The 21397-nt window shown below is 37.6% G+C and overlaps 1 protein-coding gene across 2 annotated transcripts in view; it reads left to right on the top strand.

Moving 5' to 3' along the window:
* Nucleotides 1-21397, top strand: part of Rttn (rotatin) — a 155401-nt gene that overhangs the window by 95826 nt on the left and 38178 nt on the right. For both annotated transcript variants that reach the window (XR_015046039.1, XM_021150514.2), the window contains exons 34-36: nt 4491-4582; nt 11168-11258; nt 20086-20275. Coding sequence is in view for 1 of the 2 variants with exons in the window: in XM_021150514.2 (XP_021006173.1) it covers nt 4491-4582; nt 11168-11258; nt 20086-20275 (373 nt within the window). In the remaining variant the exon portion in view is untranslated. The remainder of the gene's footprint in view (nt 1-4490; nt 4583-11167; nt 11259-20085; nt 20276-21397) is intronic.

The following is a 21397-nucleotide window of genomic DNA, read 5'->3' on the forward strand; positions in this document are numbered from 1 at the left end:
ATGGGAGATCTTTCCATCTTCTGAGATCTTCTATAATTTCTTTCTTCAGAGACTTGAAGTTTTTATTATACAGATCTTTCACTTCCTTAGTTAGAGTCACGCCAAGATATTTTATATTATTTGAGACTATTGAGAAGGGTGTTGTTACTCTAATTTCTTTCTCAGCCTGTTTTCTTTGTGTAGAGAAAGGCCATTGATTTGTTTGAGTTAATTTTATATCCAGCTACTTCACCGAAGCTGTTTATCAGGCTTAGGAGTTCTCTGGTGGAATTTTTAGGGTCACTTATATATACTATCATATCAACTACAAAAAGTGATATTTTGACTTCATCTTTTCCAATTTGTATCCCTTTGATCTCCTTTTGTTGTCGAATTGCTCTGGCTAGGACTTCAAGTACAATGTTGAATAGGTATGGAGAAAGTGGACAGCCTTGTCTAGTCCCTGATTTTAGAGGGATTGCTTCAAACTTCTCACCATTTACTTTGATGTTGGCTACTGGTTTGCTGTAGATTGTTTTTATCATGTTTAGGTATGGGCCTTGAATTCCTGATCTTTCCAAGACTTTTATCATGAATGGGTGTTGGATCTTGTCAAATGCTTTTTCCGCATCTAACGAGATGATCATGTGGTTTTTGTCTTTGAGTTTGTTTATATACTGGATTACATTGATGGATTTCCGTATATTGAACCATCCCTGCATCCCTGGGATGAAACCTACTTGGTCAGGATGGTTGATTGTTTTGATGTGTTCTTGGATTCCATTAGCAAGAACTTTATTGAGGATTTTTGCATCAATATTCATAAGGGATATTGGTCTGAAGTTTTCTATCTTCGTTGGGTCTTTTTGTGGTTTAGGTATCAGAGTAATTGTGGCTTCATAGAATGAGTTGGGTAGAGTACCTTCTGTTTCTATTTTGTGGAATAGTTTGTTAAGAACTGGGATCAGATCTTCTTTGAAGGTCTGATAGAACTCTGCACTAAACCCATCTGGTCCTGGGCTTTTTTTTGGTTGGGAAACTATTAATGACTGCTTCTATTTCTTTGGGGGATATAGGGCTGTTTAGATCATTAACCTGATCTTGATTCAACTTTGGTACCTGGTATCTGTCTAGAAACTTCTCCATTTCATCCAGGTTCTCCAGTTTTGTTGAGTATAGCTTTTTGTAGAAGGATCTGATGGTGTTTTGGATGTCTTCAGGATCTGTTGTTATGTCTTCTTTTTCATTTCTGATTTTGTTAATTAGAATGTTTTCCCTGTGCCCTCTAGTGAGTCTGGCTAAGGGTTTATCTATCTTGTTGATTTTCTCAAAGAACCAGCTCCTTGATTGGTTGATTCTTTGAATAGTTCTTCTTGTTTCCACTTGGTTGATTTCACCCCTGAGTTTGATTATTTCCTACTGTCTACTCCTCTTACGTGAATTTGCTTCCTTTTGTTCTAGTGCTTTTAGGTGTGTTGTCAAGCTGCTAATGTGTGCTCTCTCTAGTTTCTTTTTGGAGGCACTCAGAGCTATGAGTTTTCCTCTTAGAAATGCTTTCATTGCGTCCCATAAGTTTGGGTATGTTGTGGCTTCATTTTCATTAAACTCCAAAAAGTCCTTAATTTCTTTCTTTATTCCTTCCTTGACCAAGGTATCATTGAGAAGAGTGTTGTTCAGTTTCCACGTGAATGTTGGATTTCTATTATTTATTTTGTTATTGAAGGTCAGCCTTAGTCCATGGTGATCTGATAGGATGCATGGAAAAATTTCAATATTTTTGTATCTGTTGAGGCCTGTTTTGTGACCAAATATGTGGTCAATTTTGGAGAAGGTACCATGAGGTGCTGCGAAGAAGGTATATCCTTTTGTTTTAGGATAGAATGTTCTGTAGATATCTGCCAGATCCAGATGATTCATAACTTCTGTTAGTTTCACTGTGTCCCTGTTTAGTTTCTGTTTCCATGATCTGTCCATTGGTTAAAGTGGTGTGTTGAAGTCTCCCACTATTATTGTATGAGGTGCAATGTGTGCTTTGAGATTTATTAAAGTTTCTTTAATGAATGTGGCTGCCTTTGTATTTGAAGGATATATATTCAGAATTGATAGTTCCTCTTGGAGGATTTTACCTTTGATGAGTATGAAGTGCCCCTCCCTGTCTTTTTTGATGACTTTGGGTTGGAAGTCAATTTTATCAGATATTAGAATGGCTACTCCAGCTTGTTTCTTCCTACCATTTGCTTGGAAAATTGTTTTCCAGCCTTTCATTCTGAGGTAGTGTCTATCTTTTTCTCTGAGATGAGTTTCCTGTAAGCAGCAAAATGTTGGGTCTTGTTTGTGTAGCCAGTTTGTTAGTCTATGTCTTTTTATTGGGGAGTTGAGTCCATTGATATTAAGAGATATTAAGGAAAAGTAATTATTGCTTCCTATTATTTTTGTTGTTAAAGTTGGCATTCTGATCTACTGGCTGTCTTCTTTTAGGTTTGTTGAGGGATTACCTTTTTGTTTTTTCTAGGGTGTGGTTCCCGTCCTTGTATTGTTTTTTTTCTGTTATCATCCTTTGAAGGGCTGGATTCGTGGAGAGATAATGGGTGAATTTGGTTTTCTTGTGGAATACTTTGGTTTCTCCATCTATGTTAATTGAGAGTTTGGCTGGGTATAGTAGCCTGGGCTGGAATGTGTTCTTTTAGTGTCTGTATAACATCTGTCCAGGATCTTCTGGCTTTCATAGTCTCTGGTGAAAAATCTGGTGTAATTCTGATAGGCTTGCCTTTATATGTTACTTGGCCTTTTTCTCTTACTGCTTTTAGTATTCTATCTTTATTTAGTGTATTTGTTGTTTTGATTATTATGTGTCGGGAGGTATTTCTTTTCTGGTCCAGTCTATTTGGAGTTCTGTAGGCTTCTTGTATGTTCATGGGCATCTCTTTCTTTAGATTTGGGAAGTTTTCTTCTATAATTTTGTTGAAGATGTTTGCTGATCCTTTGAGTTGAAAATCTTCATTCTTATCCACTCCTATTATCTGTAGGTTTGGTCTGCTCTTTGTGTCCTGGATTTCCTGGATATTTTGAGTTAGGATCTTTTTGCATTTTCCATTTTCTTTGATTGTTGTGCCGATGTTCTCTATGGAATCTTCTGCACCTGAGATTCTCTCTTCCATCTCTTGTATTCTGTTGCTGATGCTGGCATCTATGGTTCCAGATTTCTTTCCTAGGGTTTCTATCTCCAGTGTTGCCTCATTTTGGGTTTTCTTTATTGTGTCTACTTCCTTTTTTAGGTCTAGTATTGTTTTGTTCATTTCCATCATCTGTTTGGATGTGTTTTCCTGTTTTTCTTTAAGAACTTCTACCTGTTTGATTGTGTTATCCTGTTTTTCTTTAAGGACTTGTAACTCTTTAGCAATGTTCTCCTGTAATTCTTTAAGTGAGTTATTAAAGTCCTTCTTGATGTCCTCTACCATCATCATGAGATATGCTTTATATCCAGGTCTAGCTTTTCCAGGTGTGTTGGGGTGCCCTGGACTGGGCGAAGTGGGAGTGATGGGTTCTGATGATGGTGAGTGGTCTTGGTTTCTGTTTGTAAGATTATTACGTTTACCTTTCGTCATCTGGTAATCTCTGGAGTCGTTATAGTTGTCTCTGTTTAGAGATTGTTCTTCTGGTGATTCTGATTACTGTCTATCAGCAGACCTGGGAGACAGGCTCTCTCCTCTGAGTTTAAGTGGTTAGAGCACTCTCTGCTGACAAGCTCTCCTCTTACAGGGAAGGTGCACAGATATCTGGTGTTTGGACCTCCTCCCGGCCAAAGAAGAAGGCCCAAAACAGGACCTTTCCCAGATGCTGTGTTGCTTTGGCAGGTCACAGAAGCTGTCAGCTTCTGTGGTGCACACTCTCACCTGTGCAGACTAAGTTCCTAAGTTCGGCAGAGTCCCGGATCCAAGATGGTGCTCCCTTCTCCTGAGGTAGAGGGCTCCTGTGCAGGGCGGGACCACTGTCCTCCGACTGGGAGGGTGCCGGATGTCTGCGGCCCCAAAAGGGTGCTGCCTCAGAGGCTCTGTGGCTCCTGCCTGTCCCAGAAGCTGTCTGCCTCTGTGGTGCACACTCTCACCTGTGCAGACTAAGTTCCTAAGTTTGGTGGAGTCCTGGATCCAAGATCGAGTTGAAACTTTTTAATGAAACTTTTGAACCTTATAAATAACTGTCTCTATTAGAAAAGTGAGTTGTTCAGGTGTTTTGATTTTATGAGTCACTGTCATTCCTAAAATGGCTTTTGAGCCCATCTGCACTGATGTATTCTGGGTGTTTGTTAGAAGTGTGCATTCATGGTTTTACTCTGATGTAGGCTGTTAGAATCCCTAGGGTAGGTGGAAGAAATGTACCAACAACCTCTGAGCAATTCTCAAACACGGTGAAAAATATCATTCTTTAGTTTATGGTTCTTTGCTTAAGGAGTATTCTGATGATTGTTGGAGAGCCTGGGGGAATGCCATATTAACTGTTCTCTTTTGTCACAGGGTTAGACGACTCATTCAAGTTTTGGAGGGCCCCTTCTGGGACATCTACTCAGGATCGTGAGCCAAGCTCTCTTTCCACCTCAGAAACAATGGTAATTGAAAAGAACATATAGTGTTTCATTTTGAGTCTCTAAATAAGTTTGAATTTGCATAGTAGTGATAAAATATTGGCTATAAATTTAAGGTTAGGACTATAATGGTTTTTTGAAAGTATATTCTGAGACTTCTGCTCTGCATTTACTTAAAATGTTCTGTTTAATATGTTCAATTATTCACATGTGGTAGACACTCTTTTGCTTTCCCACATAAGTGTGTCATTCTAAAGTTAAGTAACTGATAACAGTACTGTAAGAGGCAGGGTTGGAATTTCAACTAGGATTGCCTGACTGCAGTCATAACTACATACATTCTTTCAGTTGAGAGTCTTCAGCCCTTCTTTCTTACCTTTTCTGATTGAATCAAGAATAGAATCATGTTAAAATATTTTCATTAATTGTAGATGAAAACCTATGCTATATAATTAAAAGTCATTAATTATCCTGAAATTTTGAAAAATGGCAAAGCAGAATGAGAAAGTGTACTTATTCAAGTCATTCCAATTGACACTGATAATTTCAAACACATTTCTCTGAATACCTGTATGAGGGGCTTTTCTACAGTAAGTGAAATTTGCGTGTATTTACGTGTCCTCATTCTTGTATAGGTGGCTTTTGCATAAGTATGCCAAAAGCACTTCTTTTAAATTAAAAACACATTAATTTTTCAAGTATACTTTATTAATAACTGTAGAATCTATTAGGAAAGCAAAGGCTTGGTACCTCTGTCTTTAGAAGTTTAAATATATAATATGTATATGTTATAACAAATTATATAGACATTAATAAAATTTATCTCCTATATTATACCCCCTATTGTTTCAAAAGATAGGGGTTGTTTTTAGTGCTAAACTAGACCTTTATGTGGAAAATGGGATAATTACACTGCTCCCACTAGATGTCATACTTTCCAAGCTTAAATGTAGAGATACTAGGTATCTTTAGTTCAGCAAGAGAAATGATATAATTTATTGCTAAGATGAATTGTATTAGTTGTTTCACAGTAAAATCACTGGAAGGACAGCATCAATTATGCTTAAAAGTAAGTTTTCTCAAGTGATCCTGTTTTTAGAATACTGTAGAATAGCTATGCTAGTAAACTTTTAGTTCTGTGACTAAATGCCTAAGAAAATGTACTCAGGTAGAAAAGATGTATTGAAATTCACAGTTTCAGAGCTTTGGGCACATGGTTATGTGGCTGCATATTTTCTAGGCCCATTCTTAGTGATGCAGAACATCATACAGGGAACCATGTGGTGGTAGAGCAGACATGTTAATGGTATACAGCTAGCAAAAGATAGTTACAAAGCAGGAACTGGGGTTAAATGTTCCCTCCAAAGTCACCTCCATCTACTTCTTGTAACAAGACCATAACTCATAAAAGTTCCCTTCAACCTACCAATAATTAATTAAACTATGAAATTTTCAATGTGTTTATCCATCGATACAGTCAGAGCTCTTGAGAAATAATTGCTTCTCGAAGGTCTTACCTCTGAAGGGCTGCATTGGTAGAAAAGCCTTTAGCATAGAAGTGTTGGGAGGAAATTACAGATTCAGCCTATAAGACAGCCTTAAACTCTTTAATTCTTTGTTTCTTAGAAGTATCAAGTAAATAATAATTTTTGTGTTATCTATTTTGTGTTATGCAATTTATATTTATCATATGTAGGAAGATTTTGGTACAGAAAGAAAATTTAAATTTATATTTTTGCCTTATATTAACATATAAACCTTACAGCTTACACAATAGATTTTCCAAGAATCTATTTACTATAATCCTTATTTAAATAAAAATACTCTTGTGCTCCTTAGTTTTGTATTAAGGTTGCAAAATACTTGGGGGAAAAAAACAAAAAACAACAACAAAAAAAAAACAACCTAAAAGGAAGACAGGCTTGTTTTGCCTAATTGTTTGCAAAGTTTTAGTCCACAGTCTCTGCCCTGTTGCTTTGGGCCTCTGATTGCACAATACATTACAGTGTGTGTGGTAGGTGATAGAAGAAGCCTGTTCATCTCATGATATCCTATATACAGAGAAAGTTGCAGAAAGGATTATAAATCTCATATATTCTTCTAGGGTATGTCCAGTGATCTAAAGTTCTCCAGCAAGCTTCACCTCCTAAAGGTTCCCCAATCCCTTCCCTGTAGCACTGTGGACTGAGAACCAAGCTTCAATACATGGGCCTAAGAGGACATTTAATATCTGAATTATAGAGATCTCTGTGAACATAACAGTCCTTAACTTCTTCATAGTTAGTTGTTATAGAGTGGGCAAGCAGGATGACTCAGAAACTATCAGCATTCACTATGCAAGTTTAATGACCTGAGCTTTGATCTTTGGTTCTCACAGTAGAAGGAGAAAACCAACTCTCAAAAGCTGTCCTCTGTTCTTCACATAGTTTCCATGGCATGTGCATACCACACTCATACATATATATGCTAGTAATAAAAAATAAGATACAAAAATGTGCTACTGAATATTTGAAGTTTCAAAAAGGATAATGATATATTAAATGTTATATAACTATTAATAATAATAAAATTACTTTGTTAGGTTTGTATAACACTTTCATATGTGCATATAAAGCTTTTTGATGCTCTCACTCCATGCCCTCTCTTTTCTACCTTATATCCTAATCAATCTCTCTCCCTTCCTACCAGTCCCTTTCCCAGAATCATGACTGGCTTTATTGCATGACTCTTATAATTTAACCAGTGCCAGCTGTGACTTTAATTATGGGGTCACCAGTGGGCATATAACTGAAGGCAGTGACTCCCATCTTCTTAAATATATCAGTAGCAAGTAGTTGAGTAGTGAAGGTTAAGACCCCCAAGTGCCTGACTGTTGATGGTCCCACTCTTATGCAGACCCCTGCAAACGTGTTACCTGCTATCAGTTGGTGATTACAATGGCCATATCTTTCCTAGATGATATCATTTCCCTTTTCCCTCTCTTCCAACTCTTGCATTCTATCTACTAAGACATTTATACCATCTTCAACAAAAATTAGTTTTAAAATATAGCCCTATTCAAATCACTTATATGTTTTCAGAAGGCTAGTATTTTATTAGGACTTCTACAGTCAACTCCTTCTTGTTGTTGTTGTTGTTGTTGTTGTTGTTGTTGTTGTTAATACTACTATCACCACTACTAATAATACTATTTCATTTCTGGCTTTTGGAGAAGGTAGATTCCAAACTGAAGTATTGGAATTTTGTTTTAATTCATTCTAAGTTCTGTAATTGTTCTAGTTGTCTGTTTTTCTTAACCATGGCTAACATGACATGTCTTTGCCCTAAAGAGAAAAATCTAAAGAATTTATTTACTAGTCATTACTATTGTAATGCAAAGACAATTGTACTCAGATCAACTAATACTTTCTTTAATGGTTAGAATTGACTAGTATTATCTAGAATATAGAAGTTATATAAGCTGAGACAACAAGGTGAGGGAATGTAAATCTGGCTCTTTGTATCTGTTTTGGTTTCTTGCTCAGAGTCCAGAAAAGATCTCTTTGTCTGTCTGTTTGGCTTTTCCATTTTTGTCTTTGCTAAGTGTAGGACGTTCTTTGATTTGGATCCTGAGTAAGTGTTGCCACTGGGCTTGTCCAGCCTGTGCTGGCAGAGCCACTTTACAGATGTAGCAATATCACCTAATATATTAAGTCTTTTCTTTCTTTGTGTGTGTGTTTTTTCCAAGTTTTATAAGGATTGAGCTTGTATATTGTCTATAGTGCAGATAGAATAATCAATGTCCTGGGCAAGAAAAAATACAAGTAAATCCCTTGTCTTGAGGAACAGGACCAGAATAGATCTTTTCTCTATGAATCAACACTGTGCAACAGCTAAAATATTTAGATGCCAAAACATTTACTTCCAGTGAAAAGGAGCAAATTTTTATATCAGCATTAATTAAGTCAGTGTTTATTAAATATAACAGCATTTATCAGCATTTATTAAATATAACAAGATATCTTTTACATGTGTCTTACAAATATTTTTTTTTCATGGACGTAGAACAGTTCACTTTAATATATGTTTGGTTTTGCTCATTAAAAAAGGAGTATACTTCTATGTTAAATTGAAAAGAATGTATAAAAAGACCATTGGAAATGTTGGTCACCCATACTTAATTTTTGAGGCATATTACCATGCAAAGACGCCCTTTGATTCCTCAACCATATGAGGCATAATATAACTAATCTTTAAGCTTGGATTTCCCTAATCTTTCTTGTCTCCTTTACTTTTTTTTTTTTTTTTTAAATAACAAGAGGAGCTTGTTATAGGAGACAGATGTATTTATTATTCGGCTACTGCCTAGGTGATGGTATTAGTCATGGTGTTTGATTGCTTTTTCCTAGAAACATAAAAATCATTCTGATTGCTTTGACATGAATTTTTTTTTACATACTTCCCAATTGTCATCTAGACAAGTGTGTTTGTAAAATAAGCAAGTGTTAGACTATTTTCCTATTATCTGAATTTAATACAAGAGAAGAGATTTAATGCTTGTCTATGAGTGATTTATTTGGAAGAACCATTCATTTAGGTGGATATTTATGCTTAAGCTATGTGTTTTTGACTTTAGAATTTTTCTTATCGTATCGGAACCATTATTATTTGCCTAAGCTGAAAGATAATGTCTTTTGTTCAAATAGAGATTTATTAAGTATATATAGATTTAATTGATGTGAATTTCTTTAAGTTCATATTCTCCTTACTACCAGAAACTACAAATGAATATAATCTTAGTATTTGCTTTTATGTTATCACTTTAAGTCAAAGGTACAATATGGTAGAAGCAAGCATAGCTAGTGTACAGATGTGACCTTGTAGCATCGTGTCAGCAATAATACTAGTTTATCCGTGCTGTTGATGTCCTGTATCATGTGCACACACTGACAAAGGGCCTCACCCCATGTGGATTCTTTGTGCCTTTTCACAGAGAAAGAAATATCTTACCTTCCCAGAGAGGGTATTTTCCACATAAGAAGTACCAAACACAATAGCCTGCGTGCATTCAATTTTAGAGGGTCATAGCCTCATCTACAAACCTCTGGGTGCGTTTGTGTTTGCTTTCTACAGCAATTCTGTTAGGTTTGATGTTTTTAAAAATGTTGTATTCTGAAACACAGTGTCAGCATTTTGGCAGGCTTCTTTTTTAAATAAAGTTTTTTTCTTCTGATATGAGTTAAAATAGAGAAAAATCTTTTAATACACTGATTTTTATTTTAAATTCTAGATCCGCAAGCTTTTCCCCCAATTTATTTTATGTGTGGGGTTTTATGTTTGTTTGTTCTTTTTGTTTTTTGCTTGTGTGTAAGCCTAGTCACACGTATGTCTGGTATCTGCAGTTTTTATTTATAATAGGGCATCAGGTCTCCTGGGAATGGTTGTGATGCAGAGGTTGTGAGCAGCCACACGTGTGTGCTGGAAATTGGACGTGGGTCCTCTGGAACAACAGCAAGAGCTTTTAAATTCTGAGTTATCTATCCCTCCAACACTTACAGTGGTTATTATAGGCATTATTAAAACTCAATTGTGCAATTTGAAACATCAAAAACAAACCATTTTATTGTAAATAAAAGAAAATGGGGGTTGGAGAGTTGTCTGACCAGTTAATAGCACTTGTTGATTTTACAAAGGATTGAGGTTCAGTTTACTCCAGTTCTAGGGGCCACCTTCTGTCCTCCATGTACACTAGGCACAGAGATGGTAAACATACATACGTGGTGGCAAAACACTCATATATCTAACATATACATCTAAAGTAAATGTAAAAACCTCAAAGCCAATACATTTTACACAAATAAGTATGTATTTTAAACATTTCATGATTTGGGCAATGAGAGCCCTAAATTGCTTATGAAAGGAAAAATATTGGCTTCCGGTGCCCCAGACCAAGTTCTGAGCGCAATGTAGATATATTTTCCCCAGAGGGACAGGTCAGGGAATAAGAGACAAAGACAAGAGATAGAGGGTGTAGAAAGAGAAGGAAACAAGGGAGAGGGGCAGGAATATTTGTTCCCGTTGACAAAGGACTGCCATGTTAAGATTCGGTGCTTAATTTTAATTGGGCATATTATTTAGGTGATCCAAAGGGGGCATTTGATTGCTGGATTTCAATACTTTGTAGCTGGACCTTGGTAGTCACCCTCAGGAAGAGGATGTGGCCAAACAAGAGAATAGATTTGGTGGCTAGCTTTAGGAATGTAATTTAGTAGTTTGTAGCAAGGTGAGGGAATGGAAGAGAAGAACAAGACCTATTAGAACCATATTCACCATCCTCAGCTGGCCAGAGTCCCTTCAGCTTATATTAGAAACTTAAATCCTAATTGGGCTTCAAATCAAAACTTGGCTCTTTTGACTTAGTGGATTTATGGGCATTGTAACGGTTCCTGTAAGATGTCAAAGAAAATGCCAGTATTGGAAAACTAACTAAACTCAAGATTTAAAGTATTTTGTAGTTATGTTAGCTGGCAAAATTTATTTAAAACCTGCTTCCTTAAGAATATTCTGCATACCTGCTGTTTGTTTCCTTTTCCATGGTACAACATTAATGAGAACCTACCCGGTTCACAGGTGGCGGCCTCGGTGGTCAGTGCTGAGATTCAGCCCCTGCTGCCGTCAACACTTCTTCCTGAAACTGCCCTTGACCAGTTTGTGACGCAAGGTATTTGTGTGTGTGTGTGTGAAGGTTTTTATTTATTTTTATAGTTTTCCCTTTCCCTGTCTCTCTTTTTCTCTTTCTTCCCTTCCTCCTTTCCTCTTCCCCTCCCTCCCTTCCTTCTTTTCTGTGTAAATGTGTGTATGTAGCCCAGAGGTTGACATTATAAGTCTTTTCCTATTATCTTCCCTTTAACTTTTTTAGCAGCACAGAAAATTGTAAAACTATGATTTCCAAAGGCCTTTGGAACTTGATTTCATCATTACTTTTGGATAAAACCAGTGTGACTGAAATTTACTTCCTCATGAATGTTTCATAGAAAACTACTAAATACTCTTAGCATGGATGGACAGGTGTTGTTCTTTGGTGTGTCCTATACTAGCTACATGCTACTCTTAATCATGTCCACTTGGGTTCCATGGGTTAAGGTTTCTGAGCATCTTTCATTTTTCTCTTTCAGGAGTATTGAGCACAATTTTCTTTCTTTCTTTGGAGATAGCCAAACACTGCATCCTACCATCAGGGAATAATCTGTATGGAGTGTTTCTCTGAATTCCCCACAGTGCCAAAGGCCTTGCTTATACTTTATTAGTTCTTTGAGGATTTTGAGTTTTGTATTTGTTTTGAGCATATTCACCTCATTCTCTCAACTCTTTCCAGATCTACCCCCTCTTTCCTATCCCCAAACCTTTGTATTCCTTTATATTGTTGAGGCAGGGTCTCATTGTGCAGCGCTGGCTATCTTGAACTTCCTTTGTAAACTAGGCTGCTCTTGAACTCATAGTGGTCTATCTGCTTACCTAGGCTTCTCAAGTGCTGGGATTAAAAGCATTTACCCCTATGGTACTTTAAAAGATAAAATGTGCAAGCCAAACATTGTTTTGTATTTGTTTTCTTCACTGAGCATGCTTATCTCATCAGCAGCTACAATCTTAGCGAAAACTGTCTATTTCAGCAGCTAACAGCTGCCATTTGCTCCAAGTCTGGGATGAAATTATGTGCCCAGCTCCCTTCTCCATCCTGTTTTTAGAGACAAGGTTGCTTACTGAATCTGGTGCTCACTGGTTGGCCAGTGATCTACAGGTCTCTGACCTCCCAGGACTATGGCTGCAAATGTTTGTTTCCATACCCAGCTTTTACATGGGTGATGAGCATCAGAACTCTAGTCTCCATGCTTGCATATCAAGTACATTACCCATTGCTCCACCTCCTGAGCCCACTTAAGTTATTTTCTTTTAGGAAGATATTCTGTTTTTTTTTTTTTTTTTTTTTTTTGGTTTTTTTTTTTTTTTTCGAGACAGGGTTTCTCTGTATAGCTCTGGCTGTCCTGGAACTCACTTTGTAGACCAGGCTGGCCTCGAACTCAGAAATCCGCCTGCCTCTGCCTCCCGAGTGCTGGGATTAAAGGCGTGCGCCACCACGCCCGGCTTTCTGTTTTAATAAAAGATGGAAAGAGATCTGAATATGGCGGGGGGGGGGGGGGGGGAAAGAAAAAGAGAGAGAGTTCAGACAATTTATAAAGTTAAAATCTGGAGAGCAAATTTCTAATCAAACAAAGCATAGACATGGTAGGATAATCTAGAATAAATAATCAGAAACTGACAAAACAAATGCTGTGAGGTAATAAATGGAATTTGACTATCTGAAAGTCTGAGAGGCTAGAGAGAAAGATGGCTCAGCAGATAAGAGTGCTGCTGCTCTTGCAAAGGAAACCAAGTTAGTTTCTCAACTCCCATGCTGAGCTGCTCATTACTAGCTGCAATTCCAGCTTCAGGGGACCTCACAGGGCAACTGCACTCCCACATTTAAATAAATAATTTAAATAAACAGTTGATTCTTTAGGGAAGTTATTTAGAAAAAAAAATATGTTTACCTGGACTCCTGGGAGCTCCCAGACACTGAACCACCAACCAGGAAGCATACAGGAACTGGTCAGAGGCCCCTGCCATATATAGTGGAGGATTGGCTGCCCTGGCCTCAGTGGGAGAAGATGTTCCTAATCCTCTAGAGAATTGAGGCCCCAGGGACAGGAGATTTCTTTTGTGAAGGGAGCATCCTTTCAGAAATAGGGGAGATGGAATGGAATGAGGAACTGTGAGAGGGGGAGACTGTAGGGGGAGCAATGGCTGATTATAAATAAATATACATATAATAATAATAATAAGTCTGATCACATGACTCCTTATTAGTTGAACAATACTTAGTATATCAGTAAACAAGTACTGCATATCACTCCACTTTTTAACCCTCATTTGGGAAAAAAGTAATAGTTGGTGGCTTGGATGTGAAGAGATGGTAGTTGACATGGATTCTGTAAGGCTGTGCAGTCATTTGAAACAAAATCTATGGGTGTTTTGTTACTAGAAATTCACATGAGCAACCTGCAATATATTTTTATTTATATTCCTGCAGGTAGGACTAAACCTAGGGCCATGTTCTTTCTAGACACACACAGAGGAATTTTCATTACAATCCTCTACTCGCTGCAATGAAGTTTTATAAATCCAGTATGTTTTACTTTTTGTATTTGGACCACAACCAACTCTACTTTAAGTTGTATTTATATTGAAGTTTACAACTCATCTTTTAATTCTAGAGAATATGTCAACCTTATTTGCTAACCCTAAATGTCTGACCCAAAAGAAGTAATATTTTCCTAAAAGAAGTTAAATGTGAATGCTGACGTATAGAAGACATTCCTAGAAAAAAAGTTTGCTTCATTGAATTTTGTTACAATATTTGTCCTAATAATTTCACAAACAGGGCTCCACCTTTGTCTCTAATAATTTATGTTAGTTAATAAAAAGGTTTAATTATAAGAACATACTTATCAAGTCACTATGTTGTGTGCTTACAAATCTTTAGACAATTTTAAATAGTAAAAAAGTCACAGGGATCAAAGTTAGGTTTGGCAACAACCTATACCTGCTGAGCCATCTCACCAGCTTCTGCAATACTTATAGAAGAAAACCTCAATTATTTTTCATAATTTAACTTTAATATTCTCCAAATCTACAAAATAGATGTGAGCAAATATTTAAAAGTCCATTATTTTTAGATAGGATACCTAGGTATTGAAAATATGTAAAATGTTAATCTCTGTAAGTTAATCTGTAAATTAAACAGTGTCCAGTCAAAATAGCATCAAATTTGTAGTGAAAAATTTGTATTCACAATTAAAACAAAACAAAATAAAAAATGAATGTACAGAAGTAGCCAGGGAAATACTATAAAAGGAGACAAGTCCTACTTGGATATAATAACATTCTGAGAAATGATATTGAATCTGTTTTATTACCAGCAATGAAAGATAAATAGAATTGAGAATGCATCTGTAATGATTAAAGTGTCACCTCAGATCTCTGGATAAGCCATGGGTCTTTTGATAGATAGTGGTGAAAACTGGCTAGCCATTAGACACAAGAGCTCATCTTACAGAGAATCATCTGGGTTCTAAAGTGAAATTATATGAATACTAGAAGAACACATGAATGGGTGCTTATAAAACTTCATAGGAGACTTTCTAATCTCATGTCAAAGTCAAAATTCAATAAAAAGGACACATTTTATATTTAACAATAATAACAATAAAAACGACTTATACAGCAGAAAAGACCATAAAGTGAAGATATTGCTTGACAAAGTAACATAACTATTTGCAACATAGCTTACAGGAAATGCTGTATCAGCATATAACACACTTAATCCTTAACAAGGAAAAGGACTGACAATGTGTAAACGTGAACAGAGACACCAGGCAAACATTTACAAAGACATGAGGAGCCCATATTATCAGATGCATACAAATTAGTGCTACACGTGACCTTCTTTCTAAGCTATTAAATTAAATTGCCAGCTATTAAAAAGCACTGGCAGTGCATCCTCTTGGTGAGGCTATGGAAAACAACACTTTTATAAATTGTAAGAGGGAATGCAATTAGTGTAACATTTTTGGAAGGGAACTTGGCAATATCTAATGAATCTATAAATGCATTTATCTTACAGATAGCAATTTTCACATAACTCATCTCTAAAAGCATGAAAGTACATATGCACATGATTATTTAGTGAAATATTATTTGCAATTAGGAAATATATCAAATACCCAGATTCCCATAAGCAGGAGGGTGCTTTCAAATTAATATCTACATAATGAACTATTCAGCTATTGAAAAATCAAGGAGGGTATCTTCAAATTGGTACATAAAAATTCCCCCAAAATATCATTAAGTAAAGAAAACATCCAGCTGGGTTAGGAAGACAGTTCAGTGGGCGAAGTGTTTGCTTTGTAGTCCTCTAGCATCCCTGTGGCAAGTTGGTTGTTATGACAAATGCCTTGGTGAGGTTTGTGTTCAGAGAGAGAGAGGGGGGAGGGAAAGGGAGAGGGAGAGGGAGAAAGACTGAGACCAACTGACTCTGTTTCAGAACATAAGATGGAAAACGATAAAAAGGGGAACACTCAGTTTAGACTCTGGCCTCCACATGTGTATATAATTCCCACACATACTTTGCTGGTTTTACCGGGGCACAGCCAGCAGGGAATCCTTTGCTTGGCGTGCACTAGCAAAAGGTCTCTCTGGGCTCAGACTTGGCCAGAACGAACAGGTTGTTACAGCTTTCCAAGGGGAAGCCAGAGCAAGGTGGTGGCAGGTGATGAGACACATTGGGCAGCTAGAAACCAAGGTGAGGGCCACTGAACAGGAAGTGACTGTGGTGACACTCTTGTACCTGGCTGGTTGGAGGTCCAGCACTGAAAGCTTTTTTTTTCCCATTTTTAATTAGATATTTTATATATTTACATTTCAAATGTTATCCCCTTTCCCAGTCCCCCCCAACCCTCCCCCCATTCCCTCCCCCTCCCCTACTTCTATGAAGGTGCTCTCCCACCTACCTACACACTCCCTGCCTCACCGCCCTAGCATTCCCCTACACAGGGGCATCAAGCCTTTACAGGACCAAGGGCCTCCCCTCCCATGGATGCCGGATAAGGGATAAGGCCATCCATCCTCTGCTACATACACAGCTGGAGAAAACTCTTCCCTGGAGTGCTGCAGCTCACTAAGACAGGTGCTCTCAAACTGTCTTTGCTGAAATACCTTATGCACTTTTCCCCTGGTGGCTAGCACCTTATAAACATTTGGGGCTGGGTTGGGATCTAGAAGCCAATACTTTCTATTGGGTTGGTCTGAGATTAACATCTCATCTGCATGTACAAGGACTTCAGGTGTTGGTCTCTATGTGACTGATTGTCAGAGTCCTTTCAATAGAGTGTTGTGGTCACATTTTCCAGAACAGAAACCTGGTCTGGAGTAGATTTTAACATCTAGTTTTCTAATTATGAGAATTGCTGGGGTTACTGAATCCTCTGGATTTTCTGTCAGGTGGCATGGTCCACTGCCCCACAATACGTCACACACACAATACACTAAAAGTATATACTTCACAGTATATAGTACTTGTAGATTTCTACTTTTTGAGAGATGACCCACTGGTTAAGAGTATTGGTTGCTCTTTTAGAGGGACCTGGATTTGATTTCCAGTACCCAAGTAGCAGCTTACAACCTCTGTAATTCTAGTTCCTTGGGTTCTGGGGTCCTCCTCTGTCACCTGCAGGCACCGGGTGTGTGTATGGTACACAGACATATAGTCAGAGAAAACAAACATGAAAGCAATAAAATACTAATAAAGGAGTGAAGTTAAAATGCATATATGTCTTCATTGTTATAAAAGAAAACAGGAAGCATAGATACCCGAGTGAGTAGGTTTCAGAGAGGAAATACAGGAGGACAAGAGCAAGGTACAGCGGCTCCATAGTTGACATAGTGATTGTCATTTTGCATATGCTTCTTGGCTTAGTTAGACTTTATAACCATAGTTTATGGTTCATGTGTGTACTGGCTAGTTTTGTGTCAACTTGACACAGGCTGGGCTTATCACAGAGAAAGGACCTTTAGTTGGGGAAATGCCTCCACAAGATCCAGCTGCAAGGCATTTTCTCAATTAGTGATCAAGGAGGAAAGGCCCCTTGTGGGTGGTGCCATCTCTGGGCTGGAAGTCTTGGTTCTATAAGAGAGCAGGCTGAGCAAGCCAGGGGAAGCAAGCCAGTAAGGGACATCCCTCCATGGCCTCTGCATCAGCTCCTACTTCCTGACCTGCTTGAGTTCCAGTCCTGACTTCCTTCAGTGATGAACAGCAATGTGGAAATGTAAGCTGAATAAACCCTTTCCTCCCCAACTGCTTCTTGGTCATGATGTTTGGGCAGAAATAGAAACCCTGACTAAGATGATGTGCTACAAAGAAAAAGAAAAATTAAACTGACAAAATGTGAAAGTAATTTGGAATACAAAGAACTTCATCTAGTAAGTAATTCATGAACTTTCACCCTCAGAATTAATGGCAAGCAAGGAAAACTACAGGCAAACATTCAAGTCATAATGCTAGTTTATCTTTTGCAACTAGCAATCCTAAAATGTCTTCAAATATACATAAGACTGAGCAAATGAGCAAGTAGACAATGACTGTGCAAGGGTTACTTTTGTTTGTTTGTCAGTGAAATATAAAAGGACTAAAGGTGATTAATGGACCTTGTAAAATTAGACTAGAATTGGAGCTGTCACTATGAACTTTTTAGTTGATTCATAGATACACAGACATTTTTAGTTTCAAAACAACACACACACACACTTACACTCAGTTCTTTGTTTCTGAAATTCATTCTCCTTTCCACAGAATCAGAACTCTAGACAAATGCTTGTTTTCAGGGCATGAGATATGAAAGAATAACTTGAGCTTGGACCAACAGAGGATAATTGAACACATAGGAAAGCTATAGGATTACTAATATTCCTGGGATAATTTAAACAAAAAAAATGTGGTACACAAGTTAAGAATGTTTGGATTATACGAAGATAAATGATCAGAAGGAAATGGTCTTTCATCTGCTAGAAAGTCAACTAAAATAAAAAAATGATAGTGTTGGAGAATTACCATTTGGTAGCCATTTTAGCATAAAAGAAAAATACAGTTTTACAGATGAGGAACCTAGTAGGCATCACCTGTCTCAGTAACATTTGTGCCACTGCAGGCCAGTTCTCTGAAAGGGCAATGTAAACAGAGAAAAGTTGAGAGGTTTCAGCTTAGTCATAGGACTCCATTAGACCTCACAGTCATAGGACTCCATCAGCACATCAAAGTGAACTGAGTGGCAGAAGCAGGTCACAGCATGACAGACAGTGAAGAGAAAGGGAAATAGGAAGAAGCCATAGACAGGATATCTCCAGGAACCTCCCTTATCCCTTGTCAGTGACCTGCTTCCCTTAAGTAGGTCCTACCTCATAAAGTTTCCAGAACCTCTGAAAGTAGCGCCATCTGTTGACCTTGTTGCTTTATAACATTAGCCTGTGTAAGATATTCATATTCTAACCATAGCACCACCTTAGTTAAATAGTTAAAGCTAATATTTCCATGGGGGGAGGTAGAAGTGATATCCCACTGATAAGATGCACTAAGAATCTGATAGTTAAGAAACCTCAGAAAGGTTCTCCATAATATTGTCATGATCAGGAAAGGCAGAGCAAGACCAAAACTTCTTCCAATATAAAGAACAGGAACATGTTAAATAAATGTAAAATAATGTTCCAAATAGATTAATTTTTCTTTGTGCTCTAGGATATTTGTAGGATAATTGACAATTTAGAAATGGTCTGTATCCAATGGGCCTCTCTTTCCAGTGATGGTCGACTACGTCATCTTTTGATACATAGGGCCAAAAAAAATGGGAATGGGTGGGTAGGGAAGTGGGGGGGGAGGGTATGGGGGACTTTGGGGATAGCATTGGAAATGTAATTGAGGAAAATATGTAATAAAAAATATTAAAAAATAAAATAAATTAAGAGATTGAAAAAAAAAGAAATGGTCCGTAGTTAGATATTAAACAGTATCCTTCCATCTGTGTTAATTCCCTGACTTTTCTAATAGTTTTGTAGTCATTAAAGACTATGACTCCATTTTCAGATATTATTAAGGAAGCATATATTTGTGAACTACAAACAATTCATAAAGTGAAAGGTTCCATGGCAGGCAGATAGCTATGTAAAATATTTAGCTCAGAATTCTTTGTACTCATTCTTTTTCTTAAGTGGAAATTAATTTAAGATGTTTTCTCAAAAGAACAAGAACTGATAATAATAAGAAAAAGTGTTGAGGCACATTTGCTTCAACTCGGAAAGGTGCACAGTCCTTCATAGTCCACAGTTCTTGTCAATCAAGTCTCTCAGAAGTCAACGGGTATCTACTGGCCCACTCCTAGTGACCAGCACTGCTCCAAGTCCTGTTTACTGCTCGATTCACTCTGTTATGATTGTGTGCATGCTGCACTACCAACATAGTTCTGATATTACATGAGCTCCCATTGGAGGTGTTGAAGAATGTACAGTTCACTATTCTTTACTGCTTTTCAAAAACCCAACAGTATTTGAAAGTTGGAAACATTCTGCTACCTAGAATTTAAGTAAAAAAAAAAAAAATGTGTTCTAATGTTGACTCTTATTACCCATTCTGAAGACATATGCATGCTGCATGCGTGTATATAGGTGGAATTGCATGTTGGGTACTTCTGTATGTGCACATGTACACGCACAGGAGTGAGGGATGGGGTTCGGTGTAAGATCAGTAAATCTTCCTAGCCTCAAGGTTGAGGTAAGCAATGCAGTTAGGAGAGTTAAACAACCCCTACCTCATCATCTTTAGGTTTCTTGTGTTATAAGAACTTGTAAATTTTGTTCATAACGACCTGATATATGGAATAATTTTTTATGTTCTTTGTAAATAACAGGTCAACATGAAATGAGGCCAGTGCGACCTCGTGACTCCTTGCTGTCTGCTTCCCTGAACAGGCAGTATGTGTTTGTTACTCCATCTCTGCTGTCAGCAGTCTGTAGCCTTTTAGACAACCTCTTGGCAGTTACTCCAAGAGATGCTGCAAATGCTTTTCAACAAGCTCATCTCATAGAACTCCTCTGTAGGTAAGAGATAAGGGCATAGAGATGATAAACACAAGGTGTATGTGCCTGACAGTATATTCTCATTTGTTCTTCTACCCTTAGTTTTTCATTTTCCTAATATTAACGAGCTTCTGATGATGGTTTTTGAATAGCAGCAAAGCCTTAGCTGTAGTGTTCAGGCCCATCTAAGATTACAGCTTATTCCTTGCCTGGTGTTTTGTCCTGTACAGGGTGTTGCTGACTGCAGCTTAAAGGGGTGAGGGTGTGGAAGGGTAGGGTGCAGATACTCCATGTTGTGCTGAATATGACTTCTCGTTCTTCCTAGCTACTTTCTCCTAGCATGCCCACCTTCTTTTAAATATATGCATATGTTTATTTCTCTGCCATTCTCTCTTCTTACTTTTGAACAGTGCTGTCTGAAATATCTTTTTTCTCTTTGCTAAATCATACTGCCTTTTCTTTCTTTTGGGATGTGAAGATAGAACTGGAAAAAAAACAAAACCCTTCATTTCTGTCCTAGGTTTTCTGTTGCTTGGATAAAACACTAACCAAAAGCAACTTAGAGGAGGAAAGGGCTTATTTGGTTTACAGGTTTCCATCATCATCATCATCATCAAGAGAAGCTGATCTAAGCTGAGGTGGGAACCTGGAGCCAGGACTGAAGCAGTGACCATGGAGGAGTGCTGCTTACTGGCGTGCCCCTCTAGCTTGTTCAGTTCCCTTACTCCACCTAGATCCATTTGTCCAGGGTTAGTCCCTCCCACATGAGGCTAGGCCCACTCACATCAATTAGCAGAAGGGTCATTGGTGAGCAAGGGGAGGGGGTAGAGGGCTTTCAGAGGGGAAAGCAGGAAAGGGGATAACATTTGAAATATAAATAAAGAAAATATCAAAGTAAATAAATAAATAAATAAATAAATGAATAAATGAGTATGCTCCTCAGACATACCCTCAGGACAATGAGGAGGAGGCAATTCCTGAATTGTAACTTCTTCAGTTCAGGTGTAACACATTAACAACTGTCTCGAAAAAACCAAAAAAAAAAAAAAAACAAAAAAAAAACAACTGATGCTAACTGTGACAACTTCACCCTTTAGGATTCTTTGTTTGTCACACTTACCTAACAGTATATTCCTGTTTTCT

This window comes from Mus caroli, unplaced genomic scaffold, assembly GCF_978045245.1.
Source record: "Mus caroli unplaced genomic scaffold, Mus_caroli_1 scaffold_19, whole genome shotgun sequence".
Lineage (NCBI taxonomy): Eukaryota > Metazoa > Chordata > Mammalia > Rodentia > Muridae > Mus > Mus caroli.